Genomic DNA, 27,711 nt, shown 5'->3' on the forward strand with positions numbered 1-27,711 from the left:
TCCAGATGTGCCTTTATTCATTTACAGCACATTGCTGAGACTTATAACAAAGGTTCAAAGTACACAGCTTTGCCAAAAAAATAAAAAAACAGTGGTCCTTGGAAAATATTAACATTTAAACACAAAAAAGTGTGGAACCAATTATAACTTGATGACTTTCAGAATGCTTTTTTTCCTGTCTGTGGCATAGATGAGCACACTGAATCTCTGAGTCAAAGCAAAGCAAATGATTATATAGTAGGTCAGTATAATCACAAACTGCAGATGCATTACAGAGAATTCATAACTTATTAACCACACTGGGTAAATCTGGAACACAAGGCAAATGCTCAGATTTTTTATTCTCAAACATCTGTAATTATTCAGTTATGGAGTCCTTTTCTTAAAAATTTAAATCTTTTTAAAATTACAGAAACACATTCTTACAACAATAATCAAAATAAATACTAAAGATATTCTAGGCTATTCAGAGGTGTGCCTGTATCTCTTTGTTCTAAGGATATTTTTAAACCACCTGACATCTTCAGGTCTGATGGACCTGCAGGTCCGTTTACATTTGGCAGGAACTTGAGCTGATTTTGGTCATATTGCAGTTATGTCTGCGACATTCATGTACATACTCCCTAGTTATCTGATATTCTAACATTTTTCAGACATATAAGGCATATGAAGGTTGAACAGCCAACTACATCCTCTTCGTAGTGAATGCAGTTCACCCCAGCTCCACAGTAAGTCGTAGGTGTAACTCCATGATGTTGAGAATTTTTTTTTTCAACTAAGCATTCACCATAAATTGGTGTTACAGCAAAAAAAAGGAGGAAGAAGATAAAGAAAAATCTAGCTGACTTAAATCCAAAAGGTTTGCTCTAACCAGAAAATTGCCCAAGTACAAAAATACAACAATATATTGCTATTGTTAGTGATGTGACTGGTGTGAAATCACTACAGAAAAAATCTTTATCTGAAGCAACTGTTAGGGCACTTTGGAAGCATACACAATCAACTCACTCAGAATCCATCTAAAAGTGTAAAACCTGAGTCCATCTTGACATAGCATTATTGACAAATTTAATGTAAAAACAGACAAAAAATAAGAGCACGCTGTGGAGACTGGCTGATCAGCTGAAATCTCGGTTGGTGAAGACCATGGGGGCCACCAGTGTCCATGTGTACAAAGCCAAACAAACCCAGCTGGAGGTGATTTTCACCCATACTGCTGGCCACTTGCTTGTTATGGTGTAGTCTGTATTAGGGCTGTCAGAACAAAAAAATGCAATAAGTATATTTATAAAAAACTGAGAAAGCTACTTTAAGAAGGAAATTCCTTAACTTGTTCAAGCAGAAATCACAAAATCTCTGCACCTCAGAAAAATAAGGTCAGCATATCAATTATACAGCAGGAAATGCCTTTGCTTGGCCTATATGGTGCCATTAAACCCCTAATGAAACATTGTGGGACCATTTACAGTTTTAACAATGAGTTATGAATTTCCTAATATAAATAAAAGCACAATGGACTGACAGCTGCACAGAAAACTAGATCATAATCAAAAAAAGAGTTCAAAACAAAAGATGAAACATATTTTTCAGTAGCGATGATTATACTGATCTTGTAATGACTGTAAACAGGGAGCTAAAATTAATAAAAAAATGGATGGACATAAATAAATTATCATTAAATATAAATAAAACTAAAGCAATGTTTTTTGGTAATTTAAAATATAATGTAGAATTACCAATTATCATTGAAGGTGTACCAATTGATAATGTGAGTGAAAACAAATTTTTGGGAGTCGTAATTGATAATAAAATTTCATGGAAACCCCACGTCAGACACATAAAAACCAAAATTTCCAGAAGCCTCGCAGTTTTGAACAAAGTGAAACAATTCCTTGATGCACTTCGTACTCTGTACTGTACCCTGGTTCTTCCATATCTTACATATTGTGTGGAAGTGTGGGGAAATACATATAAAAATACAACTAATCCATTAGTCACAGTACAGAAACGAGCACTGCGTATTATTCACAAGGCTGGTTATCTAGATCATACTCACAAATTCTTTCTTCAGGCAAAGTTACTTAAATTCCAGGATCTGGTTAATTACAATACATCCATAATTTTGTATAAAGCTTTTACTAAACTTTTACCGGCAAATTTACAAACTAGATTTGAAATTCGAGAAAAGGTTTATAATGTGAGAGGCTTTGGAGAATTCAAATTACCCAGAACTCGAACAACCCGTAAAGGCTTTTGCGTGTCTGTATGTGGTGTGAAAATCTGGAACAGTCTGAGTTTACAATTGAAACAATGCAAAAATATTCATAGATTTAAATTTCTCTACAAACAGTTGGTCTGGTCACAGTATACTCAATGATGGTTTTAGTGTGCTCTGTAATGTCTGTTCTCTTACCATTGCTGGTATGGATTCCAAAAAAAAAAAAAAAAAAAAGTGTGCGTATGTATGTACATATATGTACATGTGTGTGTAGATATATATGTATGTATATGTATGTGTGTTTGTTACTTGTAGTTAGTACTGCCTGTTACCTGTGGTAATGCAATTTATAATTTATATATTCTGTATTCAGTTATGAAGGCTCTAATTGTTGTTTGCGAGCTGCCGCTTAGATGCTTGTATGTGCCCGGGGCTGTTGATGTGTCTGTATGCAATGATGGGCGTAGCTGCGGGAAGTTTGTTTTTTTTGTTGATGAGTGAGTATAGGGGTGGGATTTAATAAGTTTTCTTCGTCCCACTCCTTTTTCAGGCAATTTTTGTTTTTTGTTTTGTGCATTTTATGTTCAATATAGGTATTTGTTGTGCCTGAAAATGAACAAATAAATGAAATGAAATGAAATGAAATGACATGAATATGCAAATTCAGTAGACCATTGTTGTCCTCATTCTTCTTGGTACTACTTGACCGAATAATACCAGCCGCAGACACCAATAAAGGGCAATTCTGGATATTTAAACCATTTTCTGGGTTATGTTAGTGCCAGACTGTGACTCTCATGGTCAACCATAACATTTGTGTCATATCACGTCTCCCTCTGACACAAAAATAATTGGATGTGTTTTGGTTTATAACCTATTTTGAATGCATTGCTTCATATAGCATTTATCCCTTCTGTTGTTTAGTTTCTGTCAGTCTGGTTCATGCATCTGAATGGATACAATTGCATGAAACAGTGTTTGCCACACTTAAATGTTTCACATCATCAAACAAATGTAAATATTTGACAATAATATGCAGTTTTTTCAATAAAGGTTTTAAAATAAAGATCCAAGGAAATTCAGGAGAACTGAGAATCAAAGTAATTGACATATTTCAGTGTGGAAAAGGTTATGAAGCCATTTTTAAGGCTGTGGGACTCCAGTGAACCACAGTGAAGCTTCCCAGGAGTGGCTGTCTGTTTAAAATTACCCCAAGGATGCAGCGACAACTCATCCAAGAGCTCACAAAAGACCCCCAGAATGCTTTTGTGAGCTCTTGAAAAAAAAATTGAAAAGAAGAAGAATGCTTGGACACTGCTAGCACACAAACGCAATGCAGAGGATGAAGCATCACCAAATATGTTTCCAAAACAGCTTCCTTCCAAAACCCTCCAATGTGGCTGAATTACAACAGTTCAGCAAAGATGTACAGGCCAAAATTCTTCCCCAGCGCTGTAAAAGACTCATTTCCAGTTATTGCAAACACTTGATTGCAGTTGTTGCTGCTAATGGTCCCAACCAGTTATCAGGTTTAGGGGGCAATTACTTTTTCACACAGGGCCATCATTTTAATTTGTCTGATGCTCTGAAACATTTAAGTCTGACAAACATACCAAAAAATAGCAAATCAGGAAGGGGGCAAACACTTTTTCACACACTGTATAAAAAGGAAATGAAATAAACTACCATTCACATATATATATTGTAGGATTATTGACCACCCAAACACTTCAAACTACACTTTAGGTGTTGTGCTAAAAGAGAAGGGAGCCACTGACCTGTACCAGTTAGTGAGGGTCATCATGATGTAAAGTGAGGCCAAGAAAAGCATGAAATGAAAAAAGGAGTAGCTGTACTGGACCATGTCCCGCTCATTGTCCTCCACCCGTCTGGGCCCTGTCGACTCCTCTGACAGTTCTGTGCTGCCCCCCTCAGCAAGGATGACTGAATCTTTGGATGCCATAGTTAGCTTGTTAACCTGGCTGTTGCTGGATGAACGAATGCTGGAATCAAAACAGAGATGAATGAACTGACCAAAAAGAAAGAAAAGCAAGTATTAGGATCACAGTATGAAAAAACAACGGACACAAACACAGTTCACATTAACAAGGAAGGCTTAGAAATGGTCAACCCTTCACCAGGTGAGGAACCATAACTAGTAATTACAGCAGTACTCTACACCAATAACAGCACAGTGTTGAAATTTTTAAGCCAAAGACTAGAAAAGTCTTTGGCTTATGATGGAGGAAACTGGCTACAGAGATCAAAATCATTTTTTGCATCAGTCTGTAAGCATGTTTTTTTTAATGCTCATTAACACTGCAGTCTACAGTAAAAAGAGGTCAAACAGACGGGTTCTTATATAGCGCTTTTCTACTCTAACAAAGCACTCAAAGCGCTTTACACAACATTTACAATGTTACCTGGAATACAGGATGCACAAGATAAATATAATGAGGCCCACAACGCTCTGAGCATCCCACCACTGCAGGTATGGAGATGTAAAGGCAGGTTTTTCTGTCCCAGTGATTGTGGTAATCATTGCCATGGTGGCTGTCTGGTTCTCGGTCTCTGTAGGGCCCGGGGTCGGGGCTGCGATCTGCTGGAAGATACTCAACAGGCTGGGGTTGCATTCCCGGTCTGAGATCAGCAAAACAAACAATAACAATATTAATTAAAAAATACTTTAAAAAACAATTTGAACAAAATAACCCAAAGCTTTTCTAAAAAGCAATAAATCTTAAGGTTATGAGACAAAAAGATCTTTTATTTGAAATGAATGGAGAAGAACATAAATATATGCAGATAAAGGAGTGTTTGAGTCTATTGAAATTCCCAGACAATATAAACAGTCTCACCAGGCTCATTGGTCATGGCAGACCAGGTTAGAAACATAGTGTACAAGGTGATGAAAGAAGACTGTAGTAGACCTGAATGAGGTTGAGACTCCTGCAAATACACAGATAAGGTTTATCAGTGCCAAGTATTTACTTCCCACAGGTTTGAACTGAAACTGTACATATGTATTATAGAAAAAGAAGTCATAATCCTGTGTTTACTGTTTAAGCACTCCAAACACAAAAATTAACCTTTGTTTATTATTTAGAAAATATCTAGATGGTTAAAAAAGGCCAGCAACAGTGGGAATGTTTGTGGGTAGCTTGGGAAAACCATCCATCTTCATCCGCTTTATCCGGGGCCGGGTCGCGGGGGCAGCAGCCTAAGCTTGGGCAAACCTGTTCTGCTAAACTCTAACATGAAAGGTTTTTTTCCTGATAACTTTTTACTGTCTGTACTTTCTACTTCTTACATTTTCAAAACAGGCTTGTTACTTTTGGTTTAACGCATTTGAAGGAAGCTATCATTTCACATCACTGGCCTTAACACATCAATTTTAAGCCTAAACAGTAAAAAATGAAAGGTAATCATGTTCGTGCATTAATCACCAGGGGATATCGCATAAAAGAGAACAAAGAGGCGCAGTCGTGTGCCATAGTGGGCAGTTTAAGTGGGTTGTGTTTTCTTTTTTTTGAGCAGCAGGTCAGCTGATCACAGTACATTGAGTGAATTGTGCTTTTTGTCACCATCTGTAAAACTGATTTTAGGGTTCCCTGCCCGCTGAATCTCACCTTAACCCCTGACTGTACTCATGTTTCTGTTTTGAGGCAAAGAAAATACAGCTATTTTTTCATTTTCCTTCTTTTTCGAGTTTTTCTTGTTCTAATTGATTAATTCAACCTGAGTACATTTATTAGAATTAAAATTTAGACTTAAATAATGTTTTTATTCCCATCTGATATTATTTTATTATTGCATTAACACGGTTCAGTTAGTTTTGCACAAAAATAGCTGGTAGAAATGTTATCAATAGAGCTATGTTTACTTTTCAATATTATCTCCTATAGCAAAACTAAACCAAGCTGCTACAAAACACAGTCATAATGTTTTGAAATAACAGAATTATGAGAGAGATATCCAACCATTTTCAGGTTTATTCTGTCTTTCCGTTTTACACTGTCAAACTCAGCAAAGGGGCCTTAGCATCAATTCCATGTAGATGCTACTATAGATGCTCATCATGAGATGATGCTAGTAGCACAAACATTTGCAAACACAAAGCAGAATCTTCAGTGCTTAGAATAGTGTGTCTTGTTTTTGTTTTCTGTTTATCTGTGCATCGCAGACATGCCGTGTATTCACACCTGGACTTTTGGCAGGACTGAGACAACAGAGGCAACTATGCAGAGCAACATGTTGAAGCTGATGAAGAATTTGTTGATGAAGCATTCATTGGGTTTCGTGTAGAAGACAAAGAACAGCACAACAGCTGTTAATGACAGGATGTAGTTCAGGATCGTGACAGCCAGTAGAGCTAAAAATACAAGGTAGAAACAGTTCAAAGCTGAAACCAAAAAACTGATTTGAAAGTAGATTTGTGAAATCTGTGTGTGCTACATGTACGCTTTTTAAAAAAAAATTTCAGAGTAAGTGCTCGCTTATGTAACAGTATTTAGAAGATGAATACAGCATGTAACTGGGCCAGAGTCACTGACCTGCATACCAGCCTCTGGAGTTGCCATTCTCCATCTTGTCAACCCAGGACTCATTCCAGGAGTGGGCAAAGTCCACCAGCAGCACCAGTTGAATCAGAATGAAAAAGAAGGCTCCACCAGAGCCTATGACAAACCATACTGCGACAACACAAATACACAAGTAATTGAACTACTCGTCTTTCATACAAACTAACAAATCTGTGTGTAAAAGAGATCTGAGTTATCAAGGATTTTAAATACAAATTCTTACTGTAGGTGAAAGGCCCTTCAGGGATGTAAAAGGCACCAACTGTAATTGCCACCAAGGCAGCAAACTTAAAGAACCAAAATCTGAAACAAATTGTTACTGTCATAAGTCTCAGGAAAACTGTCTCAATCAAATATCTCATCTGCTTTCACAGTGGCTTGCAAAAGTATTCGGCCCCCTGAATTTTCCCACATTTTGTCACATTACAGCCACAAACATGAATCAATTTTATTGGAATTCCACGTGAAAGACCAACACAAAGTGGTGCACACGTGAGAAGAGGAACGAAAATCATACATGATTCCAAACATTTTTTACACATAACTGCAAAGTGGGGTGTGCGTAATTATTCAGCCCCCTTTGGTCTGAGTGCAGTCAGTTGCCCATAGACGTTGCCTGATGAGTGCTAATGACTAAATAGAGTGCACCTGTGTGTAATCTAATGTCAGTACAAATACAGCTGTTCTGTGACGGCCTCAGAGGTTGTCTAAGAGCAACAACACCATGAAGTCCAAAGAACACACCAGACAGGTCAGGGATAAAGTTACTGAGAAATTTAAAGCAGGCTTAGGCTACAAAAAGATTTCCCAAGCCTTGAACATCCCACGGAGCACTGTTCAAGCCATCATTCAGAAATGGAAAGAGTATGGCACAACTGTAAACCTACCAAGACAAGGCCGTCCACCTAAACTCACAGGCTGAACAAGGAGAGCGCTGATCAGAAATGCAGCCAAGAGGCCCATGGTGACTCTGGACGAGCTGCAGAGATCTACAGCTCAGGTGGGGGAATCTGTCCACAGGACAACTATTAGTCGTGCACTGCACAACGTTGGCCTTTATGGAAGAGTGGCAAGAAGAAAGCCATTGTCAGAAAAACATAAGAAGTCCCGTTTGCAGTTTGCCACAAGCCATGTGGGGGACACAGCAAACATGTGGAAGAAGGTGCTCTGGTCAGATGAGACCAAAATGGAACTTAGTGGCTAAAATGCAAAACGCTGCACATCACTCTGAACACACCATCCCCACTGTCAGATATGGTGGTGGCAGCATCACACTCTGGGGGTGCTTCTCTTCAGCAGGGACAGGGAAGCTGGTCAGAGTTGATGGGAAGATGGATGGAGCCAAATACAGGGCAACCTTGGAAGAAAACCTCTTGGAGTCTGCAAAAGACTTGAGACTGGGGCGGAGGTTCCCCTTCCAGCATCAACAACCCTAAACATAAAGCGAGGGCAACAATGGAGTGGTTTAAAACAAAACATATCCATGTGTTAGACTGGCCCAGTCAAAGTCCAGATCTAAATCCAATTGAGAATCTGTGGCAAGATCTGAAAACTGCTGTTCACAAACGCTGTCCATCTAATCTGACTGAGCTGGAGCTGTTTTGCAAAGAAGAATGGGCAAAGATTTCAGTCTGTAGATGTGCAAAGTTGGTAGAGACAGACCCTAAAAGACTGGCAGCTGTAACTGCAGCAAAAGGTGGTTCTACAAAGTATTGACTCAGAGGGCTGAATAATTACGCACACCCACTTTTCAGTTATTTATTTGTAAAACATGTTTGGAATCATGTATGATTTTCGTTCCACTTCTCACGTGTGCACCACTTTGTGTTGGTCTTTCACGTGGAATTCCAATAAAATTGATTCATGTTTGTGGCTGTAATGTGACAAAATGTGGAAAAGTTCAAGGGGCTGAATACTTTTGCAAGCCACTGTATATCCAGAGTCCAATCAGTTACCCTGAAAGGTCCAAACACACTTTGATTTTGATATGAATGTGCATCACACATGTATTTATTTAATACTTATTTAGTGACTTTATTAGAATTTATTACTATTACTTTTTTTTATGTTATGCTGACCTTACACTTAAACTTGAAAGACACACTGCTGGTGAGACCAAAATAAAACCAAATAAGACCTTTACAGCCAAATACGATAATGGACATTATATATGTGCTAGAATGACATTGGACAGCTATGATAAATATTTATTGTTGCATTTTTAAAACTTTGTAAACTAAAAAACAAAGGTCTTCTGCTAAAACACATCTTGTATAATTTACATTTTACAACCTCACAGTGTTAAAGAGCCAAGGTGGACTAGAGTGCAAACACAGTGAAGGCCTGGAAATGCGATATTTAAATGCAAATGATCTATGGCTGCTTTGTTTATGTACCTGCTATGGTTTAAAAAAGTCTAAAACTGAACCTTAGGATTGGTAGGACTGTGCTGGTAAAAATATTTACATCTTGCTAGCTTTACTGCAGTACTTACCCATTGTGGATAGCAGCACGTGGATCTCTGCTGTTCTTTATGTTTATCATGAGAACGGAGAACCCCAAGAACCACATACTCATTCCAAAGCATATACGGTAAACTGCTTGGTACCCCACAAACATCTCACACTTGACATCCGCCTGTAGACCACGGACAGACGAACCTGCCCCATCCTCACAAAAGCCTGGGATCTACAGAAAATCAGAGAAAGACCCTTGTTTTCTGTACATCCAGACGAGATTTTTATATGCATATGAGGCTTTTAAGAGAGTGTAAAGAAGAGCCACCTTTGAAATACGTTTCTAGTTAGACACAATGTTTTCTAAGATTTTTAATACTAAATACAATAACCTGAATTTTATCAGAATTTAGTAGAAGAAAATTACAGGTCAAATGTATGTCATGTTTTCTAATAATACTGCCTCAAGCACGTATAAAAAAGTACTGGTCCTAGCACAGAACCCTGTGGAACTCCATTACTAACTTTGTTATGTGAAGAAGGCACCCTGTTTACTTGAACAAACTGTAATCTATTAGATATACATGGTTCAAAGCAGTTCAGTGTATTTCCTTCAAATCCAACAGTGTGGTCCATGCTGTCTCGTATAATCTTATAGTCAACCCCAGCCAACATGTATATATGGGCCCCACCTGGTTTTTGCTCGGGCTGGATGGGTACCATGTGGGCATGGGCTCAAACTGGGCTTTTTGTATGGGGCCTACTTGGGTTCTTCACATTAAACCCATATGGGCCATCCCAAGTGAGCACTTTTAGTAGGTCCTAGCTGGGTCAAACATGGGAAACACTTAACTTGGTCCAAAATGGGAAACACATGTAGGACCCACTTGGGTTTTCCACCTGGGATAGACATGGGCAAACACAGTCATTTAAGGATAGGCTGTTGTTGTGTGCCCCAGGTGGGGCAAAGTTAGGTAATCAATATATGTTTTAGTATCGATGACACAGGTGGGCCCCACCTGGTCAAACTAAATGGGTCGCACATGGGCAAATGCAAGTCAGACCCTGAAAACATGTCTATGTGGGCCCCAGGTGGGGCAAAGTGAGGTAATCAATATATTTTTTTAGCACTGATGACATAGGTGGGGCCCACCTGGTCAAACTATATGGGTCGCACATGGGCAAATGCAAGTCAGACCCTGAAACATGTCTATGTGGGCCCCAGGTGGGGCAAAGTTAGGTAATCAATATATTTTTTTAGCACTGATGACATAGGTGGGGCCCACCTGGTCAAACTATATGGGTCACACATGGGCAAATGCAAGTTAGACCCTGAAAACATGTCTATGTAGGCCCCATATGGATTATGTTAAGTTAATATGGGCATATATTTTATGTGGGCTCAAGATTGTTTAGTATATATGGGACCCACTTGGGTTTCTCACATGAAAGCCATATGGGCAAAACCAAGTGGGAACATATAGTAGGTCCTGGCTGGGTCAAACATGGGAAACACTTCACTTGTTTCAAAATGGGAAACACACGTAGGACCCACTTGGGTTTTTCACCTGGGTTAGACATGGGCAAACACAGTCATTTAAAGAAAAGCGTTTGCTGTGTGCCCCAAGTAGGGCAAAGTTAGGTAATCAGTATATATTTTTTAGTACTGATGACACAGGTGGGTCCTACCTGGCCAAACTATATGGGTCACACATGGGCAAATGCAAGTCAGACCCTGAAAACATGTCTATGTGGGCCCCATATGGGTTATGTTAAGTTAATATGGGCATATATTTTATGTGGGCTCAAGATTGTTTAGTATATATGGGACCCACTTAGGTTTCTCACATTAAAGCCATATGGGCAAAACCGAGTGGAAACATATAGTAGGTCCTGGCTGGGTCAAACATGGGAAACACTTCACTTGTTTCAAAATGGGAAACACACGTAGGACCCACTTGGGTTTTTCACCTGGGTTAGACATGGGCAAACACAGTCATTTAAAGAAAAGCATTTGCTGTGTGCCCCAGGTGGGGCAAAGTGAGGTAATCGGTATATATTTTTTGGTACTGATGACATAGGTGGGGCCCACCTGGTCAAACTATATGTGTCACACATGGGCAAATGCAAGTCAGACCCTGAAAACATGTCTATGTGGGCCCCAAATGGGTTGTGTTAAATTAATATGGGCATATATTTTACATGGGCTCAAGATTGTTTAGTATATATGGGACCCACTTGCGTTTCTAACATCAAATCCATATGGGTGGGCATCCAATGTAGGTCCTAGTTGGGTTAGTGATGGTAAATGTGTACATTGGTTCAAAATGGTAGCACATGCTTATGTGAGGATTCTTCTTCTGTGAAGAGCCTGAGAAAGTGTTATTTGAATAAAGGAGGATTTATTCCAAACAAGCCCATCACAGATTGCGCACAACCCAGGGAGTTCTGAAAGTCAAATTGTAAAAATAATCTCAAAAGAAAGTATGAACATAACTCTCTTTTATAACCTGCAGACGGCACCCATGTGGTACCATTCTCTAAGAAATCACCCTAACTTTAACATATTTGGCACAACCTCAGTCTATCACTTTTGCTACCCTTACGTACAGTCAGATGTTCTTGACCCTTCATTTTTGACCCTCTCAGTATTTAGCCTTGGCTAGCAAATGTACTCAAAGTCCACATTGAGACCTCAAGATGTTATGTGTTATCAGACACTACAACCCAGCTGTCAAGTGAGACTATAGGAACTTTGGTGTTTTTGAACATTCAATGTTACTCAAAACACTCTGCACACTATTCCAAATAACTGGTTTGAAACTGGTTACTTTTTAATTTTAGATTTCATTTTATGTACTTAATGTGAACTCTGCATGGTAGGCTGCATGGTGAGGCTCAGATAAGATAAAATAAGGACTTCATGATTCTTCTTAGGTAAATTCACTTGTCACAGCAGCAATAATAAGTGATTAAAACGGACACAAGAGTAGAAAAAAAGAAAAGCAAAAAATACGAATAAAAAACCTAAGATAAAAGTGAATTACACAGACAAAATCCAGATTTGGCATTTGCAAATTAAGGATTACTGGTTGTTCAAACAATTAAGACTATTTACTTGAGCAAACATGCAGTTGAGGATTTTTAGTAGATCAGACACACTCTACTGTATTAGAGAAAAGACAGTTAGTTACATGGAAGATGGAAGTTTTGGTTAATCAGATCCAGTAAAGCTCCTGAAGTATATTACCAATCTGTTAAAATGTTACTCTTCAAACTTGTGCCCTCAAATTATATAACCAGAAATAATTTATATTTTCTTTGAACTAGTGGAAAGGAGAGGGAATGGGGTCTTTCAAGCAGTCACACTTCAACTGTGAAACTCCCTTGTCCTTATGGTGTATTGACACTATTGAAACTTTTCAAAACCAGTCTAATGTTAGAAGAGCTTTTAGGTAAACTGTTATTCTTCTTCTTATCATTATTATATTTTTATTAATTATATTTTTATTATGATGTTGATTTGGGTGACACTTTTTGATAAATATTATATATTGCTTTTTAAAACATATTAACCATCCCTATGCTTAAAAAACTTTTAAAAATAAAATTGTTCTTTTAAACTTGTGCATTGTTTGACTTTTAAAATTTTTGTATCAGGTGTAAAACGACTTTTTAAATAAAGTTGTTTTTAATGTGAGCAGCTCCTATTGGCTCGTTTAAAAAGAGGGAGGAGCAGATTGCACCGCCTAGCGTCTAGTCTTCGCGGTCTTTCGTCTGTTGCGCCTTTTCTCTCCCTGGTGTTTAAGAACGTGGAGGACAAAAGGATACCAAAGAATCGAAAACTATGACAAAGGTAAATACTTAAAGTTTGATACGTTTTCATCAATGGTTATTTTAGTAACTTTCTATAGTCGTCCTAAACGGTATAAGGGGGAGAAGCATAACATCTTTAGCTAGCAGGTAGAACTGGGTTAATTTGCTGCATTGTCTTTGGCAAACATAATTTAAAGTTAATTAAAAAACTCTTACTGCCTATATTCTACTCAATAAAGTTCATCTTATCTTATTCTGTTTTCATTGCACCATTCTCTCTATACAGTTTTTGAATTTACACACTATAACGTACACGGCAGTTTTTTTCTGTGCTTCTGCAACTGTTTCTTGGGTTTTCCTATAAGGTTTTTGTAATTAATTTAAAAAATTTATATTATTTTTTTGGCTTTAGTGGATTCCTGCTCAGCTAACTCGGCCATTATGCACTACCCAGTAAACAAAATGGCTGAACAGTATCTTAAATGTCTGAACATGAGCTAGTCATACCATGTTACGTAATATTCATGTGCAGTGTAGCAAGGTGATTGTTTAAATTACAGGAGTAGATGCCTGCAGCTGAAACGGTTTTCTGATCTGAATACGGTAATGTTACCAGATATGCATTGTACTATGGGAAAACGGTGGTGGATCAGTGTGTAAAAAGCCCCCAAAAGAAACACACAGCGTCTTTAGCTCAAACACTGTCTGATCACTCTCTTAGATACTGTGCTGTTCCATCTAGTTATTGGTTACTGAGAAATGTTAGGTCATTAATTAATTAAGAGAGTGCAGCTGTTCAGATCAGATGGTGAAGTAGGAAAATGCAGAACATGTTATTATAGCTGAATGCTGTGTAAAATACTAGTAATAAATCTAACTCCCATTTATGGCTTTTACTACTGTGGGGCTAAATAAAAAAATTACAGACATAATGAAATCTGCTACAATTACAAAGCTTAAGTTTAAAACAATTATTATATATCGTTAGCTTCATAGCATAAGTGCCTAAGTCATTGACTTAGTCAAATGACTTAGGCAATTATGCTATGAAGCTAACGATATTAAGCATTTTTTTGCTCTTTTTTTTTTTTTAATTCTTTTTGCTAATAATGGACTCAATTTTATTATCAACTTCAAAGACCTATTAAACTTTTAAACCATTAAATCCAGGAAATTAGATGCCCGTAAATGTACGAGACCCTCTTTATGTCTAGTATCCCCAAATATTTAATAATCCTTTCTAAAAGTACACAAATTTTGTTCTTTTCAATTAAATATTGCATGTTCAATGTATTCTTGAGCAGGTAAAAATTCCACTAAATTAGTTTTTGCATATTTTTAAGTATAATCAAATTTTTATAGTTTGCGAGTACTTTTAATTTGGAGATTTTGCCACTTGATTTGAAGTTTGGATAGTGCTTTATAGTAATTTGTAAATGTTTTGAACTCATCTGGCTTCTTAATAATTTAATAAAAAATTAACAAGCCATGTAATAATTTGAAAACCACTAGGGACCACTTATAAAAAAGTAATTCCTTTTTTACTTAAAGGAATTTAGGATTTATGTCTGTCAAGTCATTTGTTCTGGCATAAGTCACCATTTTGATATATCTTCCTGTGACTTTAAAGTCTGTCAGCTAGTTAGATACATTTTTGCACTGCTAGTGTTTGCTGCTTGAATTAGGCAGTTTATCATATAAACACATGCAGTGCCTTTCAAACTTTTAATTACACTGTTCATTTTGTGCATTAGTAAGAGAATCTTTTATATTGAATTATCCTGGGAAAAAACAAAAATGTTTGTATTTTCTCATGCACTTTCTTTCATTTCCTTATCACGTTTAGATTCTTCAAGATCACAAGCACCATCTTTGACATGTAAGTAACTTTCATATTATTTGTATTACTTATTATTATTATTTTTGAAAAGTGATGGTCTTTGGGGCATCCTTTTTTTTTTATTGGTATTAAGTATATATATTTATTTAGGCACAGGAGGCAATGATCTATTTTAAAATTTAACATTTATTTAATTTTCATCTTTTATGCTAACAATAATGCCAACAGTGTTCTCTTCACTTGACCCACAACTCTGACAGTTTTGGTCCTCTGCTCTCCTCACAATTGGCTGATTTCCATCTGAGCTGCTACTGTCAACTGCATTAAACTGATTTTACATTGCCTTGTTATTCTAATCTTTATCTGCGTTTTGGACTCCAAACATTCACACCTGCTGTTAGTAACCAGAGCTCACAAGAGTGTAAGGCGTGTAGTTCAATAAAGTGATCGATGTGTTCACTAGCTGATTTCAATAAACCGGTAACTTATCAAATCCATATTTTATAGGAAGTACATTACTGATAAAAGTGGTAATAAACACGGTAACCAATAAAAATTTAAATTTCCTGTTATAAAAAAAAAATACTGCTGTGAGCTCGGTTTTCTAACACCAGGTGTGAACATCTACAGTCTTTAAGCGCTGGTAAAGATTTAAAAATAAAAGCATTCAATAACATAACATTAAACACTAAATTAGTTTGATGGTGTTGACTGCAGCAGCTCAATGTTAATCAGCTGATGGTGATGGAAGCAGATGAGCGTTTTTCATCATGGTTGTTAGTGATGTGTTGGTCAAAACGAAACGGCTCTTTGAAGTGAACGACACAAGCGTGTTTTTTCTCTCTCTCTCTCGCACTTTTTTTCCGCTTCACTCTGCACGCGAGCCTTGTGCTTTGCGCTGGGAAGAGGGGGGAGGGGCGGTTGTTACACACGCAGTAGCACAGTAACAGAGCAGGAGGGAGAGAGAGAGAAAGAGAGCCAGGGACAACAACGTCACATTAGAAAGGTATAGTAACCATCCACAACTATTTTCAATTGCGGATGATAAAGGATTCAGAAAGTTTATTCATGCAGGCCCATATGACAGAGAATGTGCATCTTCTGTTTGTTTTCATATTATAATTTATATTTAATTGTGTTGTGGTTTGCAGTGTTTTGTGTTGTTTCACTTTAAATTTGTTTAAAAGGAAAAAGCTGAAAATTTAAATAGTTAAAAGTTGAAATGTAAATAGTTGTTTTTTTTGTATTATATGATTTATTTATTACATTTTATGTGGAGAGAATAAATAAAAGTATATTTACGGTGGCTGCTAGAGACAAAGCACGTACAAACCCCAAAACACGTAAAAACTCCATAGCACGTACAAACTCCAAAGCACGTACAAAACACAACAGAAGTGCTCCAGGATGCTAGGCACAGTGTTGAGATTTTGTTACCTAGTGGCTACACAAGCCAGGAAGTACCAACGACCGGATTTGGTGTGTGGTAGTAACAGGTAAATGAACAGCTTTTGGAATTTTTTATGAATATATATGAGTGCTTGTGTATAAATACACAAAAAATACACATATGATTTCAATTGTGTAAATTAAGTGATCTAGATAGCTCTGTTTTGGAAGTTCAGTTGACGCTAGAAATGGGTTTTGGAGTTTGTACATGCTTTGTCTCTAGGGGCCACCATATATATTTATATATAAACATATATAAATAAAACCACGTTTCTTTTTTTACATTAGTAATTCCTTTTGTTCATAATTTTATATTGTTGTTAATAATAAATTAATTAAAGCAACAAAACAACCTGAAGAGCCGGTTGGGAGCCGAAAGAGCCGGCTTTCTAAAAAGAGACGAAAATCCCATCACTAGTTGTGTAATATGCTGGTATTGATATGATCAAAAATGAACTGAGTTGTTTCGTATTCTATAGAAATTGTACATCTAATTAATAACAAGGCTTTCTGCTGATGTTATTAATTAAAAATTTATTGTTTTATTTTTAAGCAACAACTTTTTAGCATGCAATCAGTCCATGCTGTACAGGACAGATTTGTAAACTGTGCATACAAAAATAGACTATTTTACAAAATTGCTCTTTCAACAAATGTAAATCACAGCAGATTTTTTTTGTTGTAGGTGCACTGTCACAACTAGAAATGTGGGGGGAAGTCCTCAAAGTTGAAGGCAGAACAGGAAAATACATGGAAATAACAATTTTCCTTTAAATGGTAAATGGCCTGCATTTTTATAGCGCTTTTCTAGTCCCTAAGGACCCCAAAGCGCTTCACACTACATTCAGTCATTCACCCATTCACACACACAATCACACACTGGCGATGGCAAGCTACATTGTAGCCACAGCTGCCCTGGGGCGCACTGACAGAGCACATCAGTAAAGGTCGATCTGGATACTTGATAACTGTTGGTATAGGTATGACATGAATTTGAATCTCCATTATCACAGGTTTTAATTGGGAGGGAACATGCAGATATACAGGAGGACTATAAACAGCAATTCCTATTGCATACAACTGTTTTAGAAAATACCAACAACACTGTTAATTTATCACTTGCTGGTCTATAGACTTTACAGTGTGGATGGATGGAAAATCCATCTGGCTCCACTCTGGCTGAATTGGTGCTACAAACAACTCTGCGCTCGGCTTTCCTGGCTATGTGTGGATTTATACTTACACATCCAAATTTTGACCCTATTTTTCTTCCTTTCAGCTGATTGGTCAATTTCATGTCAATCACCAATTAAACAATCCAATCAGAGAACATCTCCAGAAGTTGATTCTGTTCATCTGGACGTAGCATTTTCAGTGGGAGAAAATGCTGCAAGCGCTACGTCCAGATGAACAGAATCAACTTTTGGAGATTTACTTACCTGGATGATTGAGCATGCATCAAGACAATCAGAGAACAGATAGGTTTGGCTGTTGGAGGGCTGCATTACGGAGCTTCAGGTCCTGGAAGAATAAATTCCCTTTTACATACCAGACCAGCATTTTTCTTCATTAGCACGAAGGAAAACAGTCTGTGCGTGTCAGAGTTCTGTGGTTTTTGTGTCACAGGGCTTATAATATGTGTAAAAATCTGGCCAGGGACCATCACATCACACTGCTATCATATTTTTCTGTTGCTATCATGTTTCTTTTCTGAGATGTTGTTACTTTTATGACAGATGTAACGAGAAATCTTCCAGAAAGTTAAATTTTTTATTCTAATCAAATATTTGATTCTGATAACAGATAATGATTTTTTTTTTTACTTTTGTTCTGCTATTTCATAGTTTATACAAATTTTGGCCAATTCCTATTTATTTTAACCCTTTAGCCCCCAAAAAAAAAACCAGCGACAGGTTTTTCCAAACCTGTCTCGTCAAACCTGAGCTCTGCCAGGGGCCCAACACGCCTGGACTTTTAGAAGAAAAGAGATGTCCGAAAATAAACCACAGGGTCAAATACTTAATTTTGTTCAGTGTTTTAGAGTTATTAATTTGAATTGACTAATTTAAATATTTTATTCATGTACATTTTGATTGCCTTTAGTAAAAATGGCAAAATTTCAATTTCTTTTTTCTTTCTGTTATTAATCCTTGATTACATTCATATAGTATACAGTAGAGGAAAAAACCTACCAGACCTACCAGTTATCCTGCGTAACATTATTGGGGATAAAGGGTTAAGGAAGCGCAATTAATTTTTTTAGTTTAGCTTGTGTTTACTACCATTTTTTTTTTTATCACCACACAGTAAACATTAAGTAATATGTAAAGTGTCCATTTATCCTCCATTCCGGTCCATTATCTTAAGCTTAGGCTGCTGCCCCTCGACCCAATCCGGTACTAAGTAGAGAGGCCCAGACTTCGCTCTCTCCAGGCACTTGGCCCAGCTCTTCCGGGGGAATCCCAAGGCATTCCCAGGCCAGCCGAAAAACATAGTCCCTCCAGCATGTCCTGGGTGTTCTGGGTCTCTTCCTGGTGGGACGTGCCCAAAACACCTCACCAGGGAGGCATCCTAACCAGATGCCAGTATCTAATCTGTCCTTTTTGTATGTTCCCCTCAGGTTGCCATGGTAGCAGATACAGGGGAAACAAGTGTAGACGATGCCACAAGAAGGATGATGAAATTCCTCATATCACCTGAGCTGGCTGTGGAGTACAACATGCTTGGCCGACATGGGGAAAAAAAGTTCAGAGATTTGCGTCTTTTTAATGTTGTGTATGGTAAGTTAGTTTCACTTGAGACATTTGAACTTTAGAAAACGAAACTTTTTTAATAAAGTGTTTGAAAGTGTAACTGAGATTGGTTATCATGCAATTTGTATATATTTTTTGAGGCAATAAAGTGAAATAAACATTGTTCTTTGAAAATCATCACCAAATGAAGTAAGCTAAGATTAACTTTACTTTGGCTTGCCCGTTTTTCTTCTTCTTCATTTGCAGAGGCACTGAAGAATTATTTAACATCAAAAGTCAACTTGCAAGAAGCAGAGAAGGCTCTGTCCAAGTGGTTCAGTGGAGCTAAAGACAGAGGAGGACCGAGGGCTGCAAGGGTACAAAATAGACTTACGGCTCTGTAAAAAAACAAACCCTGCTGATTCAAGATAAGCTTTTGAGTTTTCCATCTGACTTTTTCCCCATGTTGCTACAGTTCCAAATATCTAAGGAATTTTGCTGTAGTTTGACATTTCTAGTTTTTAAACGTTTACGCACTTTGGAATACAGTTACGTAAAATCACAGTTGTTGGACAAAATAAATGTGAAAAATGTTGTTTTGTGTACCCTCGTGATTTTTGAAATGGTTTTATTTACAAACTAGATTTTGTTTGCGGTCAGCTTTAATATATTTGGTGTCTTTGTGACAAAGAACCCGTATTAGCCGTCTGAAAAATTGATTTTGTGACTGTTTTACTACATGGGGCCCACTCAGTGCCAGAACTTAGTCAATTCAAACTAGAAATAAGATGCAAATACACTTGCTAATGCCATTCCAACTTTTTAGCTCATGTTTTCCTCATGTTGTACCCACTAAGAACTTGAAAAATGGGGCCTAGGTGGGTTTCAGTGTACTTTGCCCAGTTGGGGTCCATTTAGTTCCCAGATTTTACCTATATAACACCGAGATGGGCTTATAAAATGGGGCCATTATGGAACCCGCGGACAATCCCACTTAAAACCCACTTTTTAGCCTATGTGGTACTCACATGGTACCCACAAAACAACTTGAAAGGTGGGGCCTGGGTGGGTTTCTTTGTACTTTGCCCAGTTGGGGTCCATTTAGTTCCCAGATTTTACCAATATAACACCGAGATGGGCTTATAAAATGGGGCCATTACGGAACCCGCGGACAATCCCACTTAAAACCCACTTTTTAGCCTATGTGGTGCCCACATGGTACCCACAAAAACTTGAAAGATGGGGCCCGGGTGGGTTTCTGTGTACTTTGCCCAGTTGGGGTCCATCTAGTTCCCAGATTTTACCAATATAATACCGAGATGGGCTTATTAAATGGGGCCATTATGGAACCCGCGGACAATCCCACTTAAAACCCACTTTTTAGCCTATGTGGTGCCCACATGGTACCCACAAAAAACTTGAAAGATGGGGCCCAGGTGGGTTTCTGTGTACTTTGCCCAGTTGGGGCACATTTAGTTCCCAGATTTTCCTAACATAACACCGAGATGGGCATTTAATATGGGGCCATTACGGAACCCGCGGACAATCCTATATGGGGCCCATTTTTCAGCCCATTTCCAAACCATATGGGCCCCACATATAAATGTTGGCTGGGACAATACTGATTTAGCAGGACAGGTACAAAGAGTCCACTGTCTGAGGCCATAAGAAGTACGGGTACACCACCTGAACTTTTCTTAGCTGATTATGATTTCAAAATTTCTAAAGTACGTTTTGCAGATTCTGATTTGTTAAGAAGTATAACTAATGAAAACAACAAGAACCTTTTTCTAATCTGAGCTTTATATCATTTCCACTTTCCTTCTAATGATCTCTCCTCACTGAAATGACATGCTGATGGCACGGTGAAAGTAATTATTAAAGTTAGTTCAAAGAGATCAATTAGAGAGAAGCCATCTAAATAAATATCACCAGTTGCTGTACTTAGCTCCTGTAGGAAGGATGTTACTGTTTTTTTTTCACCAATGATTCAAATTTTATTTGTTCTCGCAACCAGAGCTAAACTCAACAGGAAGCTTTATTGCCGTAATTCAGGGAACAAAGTTCAAAAATTGAGACTAGGTAGAAACTAGGAACAAACTAAGCACTAGGAAAGAAACATAGCTCGAAGGGAACAAATGACAACAACATGACAAAGAACAGAGAGACAATATATACGCAGCAGGGAATTTTGTGTTTTGATATATATTTGATATATCCTCATGATATTGTTGTTACTAGTTCAGCATAAGTCAAGATTGCATGTGAACAATCAGATTGTTATGATGTCAAAGCTTTGTGACTTGGAGAAAAACCTGCTGATGTCTACTCCGAGTTAGGGCTATGGTGTTAGGGTTGTGATGATCGAGCTTCTTTTACAGTCAGAAGTAAATAAAGAAAAGTCTCTAGTCCAGTCTCAGGTCTTTAGCAGCAATAATGTAATAGGTTTTCTACAAGATTTTATCTGTCTCTGACATTGATAAGGAGAAAATTTGGCTCTTTCATCTTTATGAAATTGCTTTAGTACACTGAGGTTTGTAGACATCTGTTTACGCACAGCACTCTTGATGGAGATGGTTTGAGGCCTGGACTTGTGCTGACATGCGGTTTGGCTTTCATCAAAATTATCATCATCTCCACTTTAATCCTAACTTTTTACTAGCAGTAAATAAGGTGTAAAGTACTATTATTATTATAGTTATTATTATTATTGACTATTTATTTTCCAAAACACCATAAGCTAAAAAAATGCTCAGAATTAAATAGAAATAAAAAATGCAATTAAAGAAAGTAAATACTGTGTGGAGCCTGCGGCTTAATTTGACCCAACACGGGAAACCTCACCCGGACACGGAAAGGAGTGACAGATTGATATTTAATTTAATTGCTTCGGTTTATACATATTCAAGTTTTCCTTATCTTAAATGATTTTACCTTTCATTAAAATAGCTTCTGTTATTGCTGGATGTCATCACTTATCACATATTCTAATTTCTTGGTACTATTTCTTGGGAGCTATGACTGTGTTATCTGGGGCTGACATGTCATCTGCTCCTTGACTTCCACTTGTTTTCTTCTTTTTCTTTTTTCATATGAACTTTGATTACAAACTTTACTTGAATCACAGTTAATGTCTCAGAGGAAACAACATTGTTATGTCAGCATCACTTTTTATTTCTCCATTTTTAAACAATTGTCAACGATTGTTTTAAACGAGAAACAAATTGTGCTGATGCACGTGTTATAAATCTCATGGTGGCTTTGCATGAATGCTCATTTTTTGCATCAGTTATGCACCAGTTTCAACCATTATAATTTCATTTTAACTTTAAATAATAGACATTTACATTCACAATAAAGTTTATATCTTATGGTATTTTTATGGTCAACTCCTACCCTTTTGAGCTGCCGATCCACACCCGGTGACAGCATGATGCAGGCAACGATGGTGCCTATCAGCATTATAAAGGCATAGATGATCCTGGTCACCGTGGAGTTTCTGATGCTCGGACAGCAGCTACACATCAGGCATGTAGCACTGCTGCACAGGCACGGCACCTGGAGGATCAATAAAAAAATCACACTTGAAGCAAAAGTGGAACATCCAGGGATATGTGTAAGGAAAGATGTAAGCGATCAATGTGAGAACACAACATATACATGTTCTTAATCAAACATTTACCGCATAATATAAAGATGCACTTTACTAAACCTTTGGATTTTTGTTTTTTAAATTCCAGTACTGACAACAAGCACACACAACACATTTTAGTAACTTAGAAAAATATTTCAATCATTTATTTTAGATTTTCAACTATTCAACTGCCAGTATAGACTGATCTTGATGTTTGTACTGTTATGCTGTACACAGTCTACTGTAACGTCTCATTGAGTAACACTGAATGACTCAGCACAGCACTGGCAATTAGAGACAATGACATTCAGAGAAAAACTACTTTGCACTGAGAGCACTCTGTATTTTGACCACTGTGCCATCTGATATGTTGTGTCATAAAGTGACTACTTTATTGCCATCAGGCTTGAGGACATATGAAGCAGATTGGCTTGTGTGGTTCTGAGACTTTAAACAAATTATCCCTCGTTAAGTTTTTTTTCTGCAGGTTAAAAAGTTGTCACAAGTTTGCTTATTACTGGACATTTCCTTCACTCTTATTGTGAAAATTACTTAGTTAATCCTAATGAGTTTGCAGCAGTCCTTCCCATGTCCTGTTTTCCCCTGCCTGAATATAATTAACGATGAAAGCTTTTATTGGCAGCTGCTGTCATGGAGAAACTTGTATGTATCTCTTTTCTGGAACTGCAAATAAAGCAGAAGCACTGAGTGTTTCCAGCTGTTGCAAACTGACAGAGTAAAGTATTCTGCAGTAAACTGGACTAACTGACACATGGAACCTGAGGCCTCATTGTCTCATTTTTTCTGTAAGTTAAATGTGTGATTTCTAAGATAATGAGTAAATCAATATTCTTAGTTTGCTAGGCAAGACGAGGAGTGAGCTGTCGGGGGAAAGCTGGTGTTTGGTAACTAATACATACTGTTACGTTTCGGTGTTGTCAGTGTTTTGTTTTTTGCGTGACTGTCATGTATTTCCTGCTTTACTTTGAAAGTCTGTGTTATCTTAGTGTTTCCTTGTCTCGTCAGGTCTAATTTGCCCCAGCTGTGTTTCCCTCCTGTGGTCCATTCCCTGATTGCTCCTTCTATGTATTTAAGCCTTGTGTTTCAGTATGTCATGGTCGCGATCTCCCCCGTGTTGTAAATAAATAGTTTGTTGTAAATAGTTGTGAATGGGTTTGTCAATGCTTTCGTTATGGGATATTTTCGTTTTGGGATTTTGGTGGAGAGTCTTCGTGGTTTTATTTTCCTTATTTCTGTTTTTCTACGTTGCACCCCGGTTGCCTAGGCCGGGGTGTAACAATACATAAATGAATTTGCTTGCACATGAGTGAGCTTGAATGTTAATTAAAAGTACTATAGTTCAAACACTACCTTGGCTTCTCTGACTGTACTGAACAGAAGGATATTAAGACTTCTAGCTGGTACTTAAAGATGAGCCACTTAAACCTGTTTATATGAGAAACAGATAAAAGTCATTGGGCCTGCCTAGTCACTAACTAATGTTACAGTTACTGTTCATTTAATATGAACATAATATTATAAGAACAACAGGCTGGGCTCTTCTTCTTATGATTATCAAATATTTGCAAACGGTAACATGTTTCTGTCTCTCTCCACACATGTATGGATAGTAACACAAATTTTAAAAATATTGGCAAGCACCAGTGGTACCCCGCAGCCTCCTGGTAGATGCACCTATAGTATTGATTTGAAAGTCCTCGGTGACTTCCTTCTTAAGTTATCGCATTCACAAACTTGAGTGTCTATGCTGCCCGCCTGCCTGGCAATATCTGAAGCTGTTATAGCTGCAAAGGGTGGGCCGACATCTTCATATATCAAATCTATTTCAAGATATAAATTTATTGAAAAATGTCTATTGACCCACTTCCAGCATGTTTTTCCACACTTTGGAATCTGAAGTTAGGTCTCAAAAAATATTAAAGACAAAAGCCTGAAGTTTTAAATACCCCTTCCTACCATGACATTGAATCAGAACCTGCAATGTTGAACAGACACATGAAAAATGTTTGCGTACTGGCTAGTTAAAATATGACAAAAAGGAATTCAAGCAGTCCTGTAAAGCCCCTTATTTAAGCAGAGGCTAATAAAAAAACATTTCTGAATGGTATATTGTTGTATGTTGTATTTATTGTGGTCAAAGTTAAAGTAAACTTTATTGTCATCTGTGCTATATACAGTATATAGAGAGACGAGACAACGAGGCTCCAGTTCCATTCAGTGCAAAAGACAAACAATAAATATAAGAAGAGTAAGAAACAAATATACACTTTAAGATTAAGGTAAAAGGTATACACAAATAGAATACTTGTTAGCATAAAATTCTTAATCACAAATGAAATGAAATGAAAGAAAATGCTACTTCAATCAACTTTCATGCTGGATGGAACAAATATGACAAGTTGTACCACAATAGCATATCAGTAGGGATCAGGCAAGCAGCATGCTGACTGCCAGAATAGATGCTGCAAATATATATTATATTATATGTATATATGTATTTATTTAATTTCTTTTTTGATGCACAATTAACGCACAGAGGAATTCACGCACAGTATGTGACTTTGGCCACTTTCGTAGTTCAGGATGTCTGCAAGTGACGCAGCAGTAACAATATGTATGGTGAGCAGAAAGTGATAAAGAAAAGAGACTTTTGAATGGCAAGTTCAAAAAGCTTTGTCAAATGGTCCCCTTGACAAGACCAGTTTTTTTATTTGTATTAAGATACATAATTTGTAGAAAGATAAAATGGAGGAAGCAAATGTGGTTTACTCACTGGAAACTACTGGACCACAGTTACCTTGTGGTAAAGGCACATTCATTTGGACCACAGTGGGAACATGCTTTAAATGTTGTGAGGACAGAGGAGACGCACTTTGCCAACATGTGCGCCAATAACTTTATGCAAGTGGTCTATTCTACCTCTTGAATTAAAGACACTGCATGCCCTCTATGGGCATGCAGTGTCTTTAAGGCTTTCCTGGAGAATATTCATTATACATTCAATATACATTAACAGTTAGAGCTACAGAATCATGTGTGATGTTGTATCAAACTATAGTATGGTAATATGTGTACCTAAATGTATCAAAATTTCAGTATTCACTTTCATTTAATGAGCTATCAGTTGCAGTAAAACCCCCAGGAAAGACTGTTAAAACTGGGGCAGCTATTTAAGAAAGGCAGCATGTGGTGTTTGTGGTCAGACCCAGCAGGCCTGTGGGCAGGAATTTGTCACAGCGACTCCTCCTCTAATATATACTTTAGCTACATTGATTCTACAGCTTTGAAAATATGCCACGAGAATATTTGTTTAGCGTTATGTAAAATATATATTGCTACTCCAAAGTTTCTAAGTCTAGTTTGGCTAGACTTAGAATGTGCCCACAGGCCTGCCCACATGACACATGATTGTGGGAAGCAGTAATATAATGCAAGTAGTACATGCTAACCTTTATATGTATATGTATGTTAGTGTCTTTACTTAGAAATATAACTGGACTAAACTGATAAAGTTTTGGTGTAGTAAAAACAAAACAAACAATCACAGCCTGACATTGTCAGACAGCATATGTATTAATTTACAGTAAACCACTGCCTGGACTCTTATATACACTAATACCAGACGTGGAGTCAAGTGATAACGATACTTGGTAGATAGTCAACAAGTATGCCAGCCAGACAAGGTCAGCTTAGTTCTTCTGCAGACTGGCCTTGACAATGTCTGCCAGAAAACCTACAGCCTGAAAATGGTTGGCCATGCCTCATCATGATCTCAACCATAAATAAACCCAGACAGAAAACATACTGTTAATACCGTTTTTTCTAGTTTTACTTGTGTCTGTCTTTTTGTATAAATGAAGTTGTTAAATTGACAGATAATACAGCTCTGTGAAAAACTGAATGCTTTATTACAAGATATATTTGTGGTATTTGCTCTAGTCCTAATTGCGTATCCATGTAGTGCTATTCCTCTCTTGCCTTATATAAAAAGATACTGTTTTCATTCTCTACGTTTCATCTACTGACATTTCTAAATACGACGCATGTTGTGTTCTTATTATAATGTAACAAAGCGCAAACTAATCCAGTTAATCACATGCCAGCAGATGACCAAGTGCGTTGGGATTAACTATCTGTTGTGCCGTATATTTGAACTGCTCCTCACGCGGCAGCTACTTCAGGGGGATTCTCAGATTTCTGCAGATAAAATCTAAATCCAGCGTAGCTGAAACGTTACCGAAACCATAACTGTTTTAACAAACCTGGGCGAGATCACAGAACACAACGGGAATTAATATAGCAGCTAACTGAGTGTGTCCATGTTCTTTAGCACTAGCCTACTACCTGTCTAAGCTTCAGGTTGTTACGACACCTTACATTTCTCATCACTTTAAATCAAGGTGCTTGTAAAAACCTCACTTCTGAGTCGCAGCATTAGACCTTACCCAGCTTGCAAAAGAAAATGTCCCCAGAGCAGCTCCCATGGTTGCCGGGTTTCTGAACAGAAGCGCACAGTCTGTGTTCTTCTTCCCGTTACTTCGCTTCCGTTCTTTGCTGGTGTTTTCACTGTCGAAAGAAAATAAAGCTTCTCTGTCAGGCGGTCAGGACAGAACGACAGCGCCTCGAACTACTTCAGAGCTTTGGCTGGCTGAAGTAACGCTGGGTGACGTCATGACGTTGTTGACCTGTTGCCATTTGTACAGGCTTTGGTGACGGTATGTGGACATACTAATACGTAATTAGGTTTTCTAATTGTCATTAACGGTTTATATGTTATAAAGTATTTTAACAATATTAGAACAATGATAAAGTTATTATTAGTTAGTGGTAAAGTCTACTAGTGTTAGTGGTTTACTGTTTATTGTTTCTTCAGTCATAAGTCATACATACTCAATTTCATTTACACATAAAAGAAGCGCTTTCTATATTAATTTATTTAGGATTTGAAAAGCCTGTGTCCTTTTT

The 27,711-nt window shown here is 37.5% G+C and overlaps 1 protein-coding gene and 1 long non-coding RNA gene across 2 annotated transcripts; one reads left to right on the plus strand and one right to left on the minus strand.

Annotated features, from left to right (window-relative positions):
* On the minus strand, positions 1-27,395 carry serinc3 (serine incorporator 3). The gene is made up of 10 exons (XM_026169118.2): positions 27,192-27,395; positions 22,488-22,649; positions 9,293-9,486; positions 7,022-7,101; positions 6,772-6,909; positions 6,421-6,590; positions 5,077-5,167; positions 4,642-4,858; positions 3,997-4,221; positions 1-1,254 (listed from the first exon to the last, which is right to left on the minus strand). The coding sequence occupies exons 1-10, from the start codon at positions 27,228-27,230 to the stop codon at positions 1,119-1,121; spliced, it is 1,452 nt and encodes a 483-aa protein (XP_026024903.1). The 5' UTR covers positions 27,231-27,395; the 3' UTR covers positions 1-1,118.
* Positions 12,924-19,686, plus strand: LOC113023055 (uncharacterized). The gene is made up of 4 exons (XR_003272490.2): positions 12,924-13,110; positions 14,917-14,949; positions 18,980-19,139; positions 19,359-19,686. It is a non-coding gene; the product is annotated as an uncharacterized LOC113023055 (long non-coding RNA).
* Positions 27,396-27,711: the final 316 nt, after the last annotated feature.

The sequence above is a fragment of the Astatotilapia calliptera genome, chromosome 5 (genome assembly GCF_964374335.1).
Source record: "Astatotilapia calliptera chromosome 5, fAstCal68.1, whole genome shotgun sequence".
NCBI classification, from domain to species: domain Eukaryota; kingdom Metazoa; phylum Chordata; class Actinopteri; order Cichliformes; family Cichlidae; genus Astatotilapia; species Astatotilapia calliptera.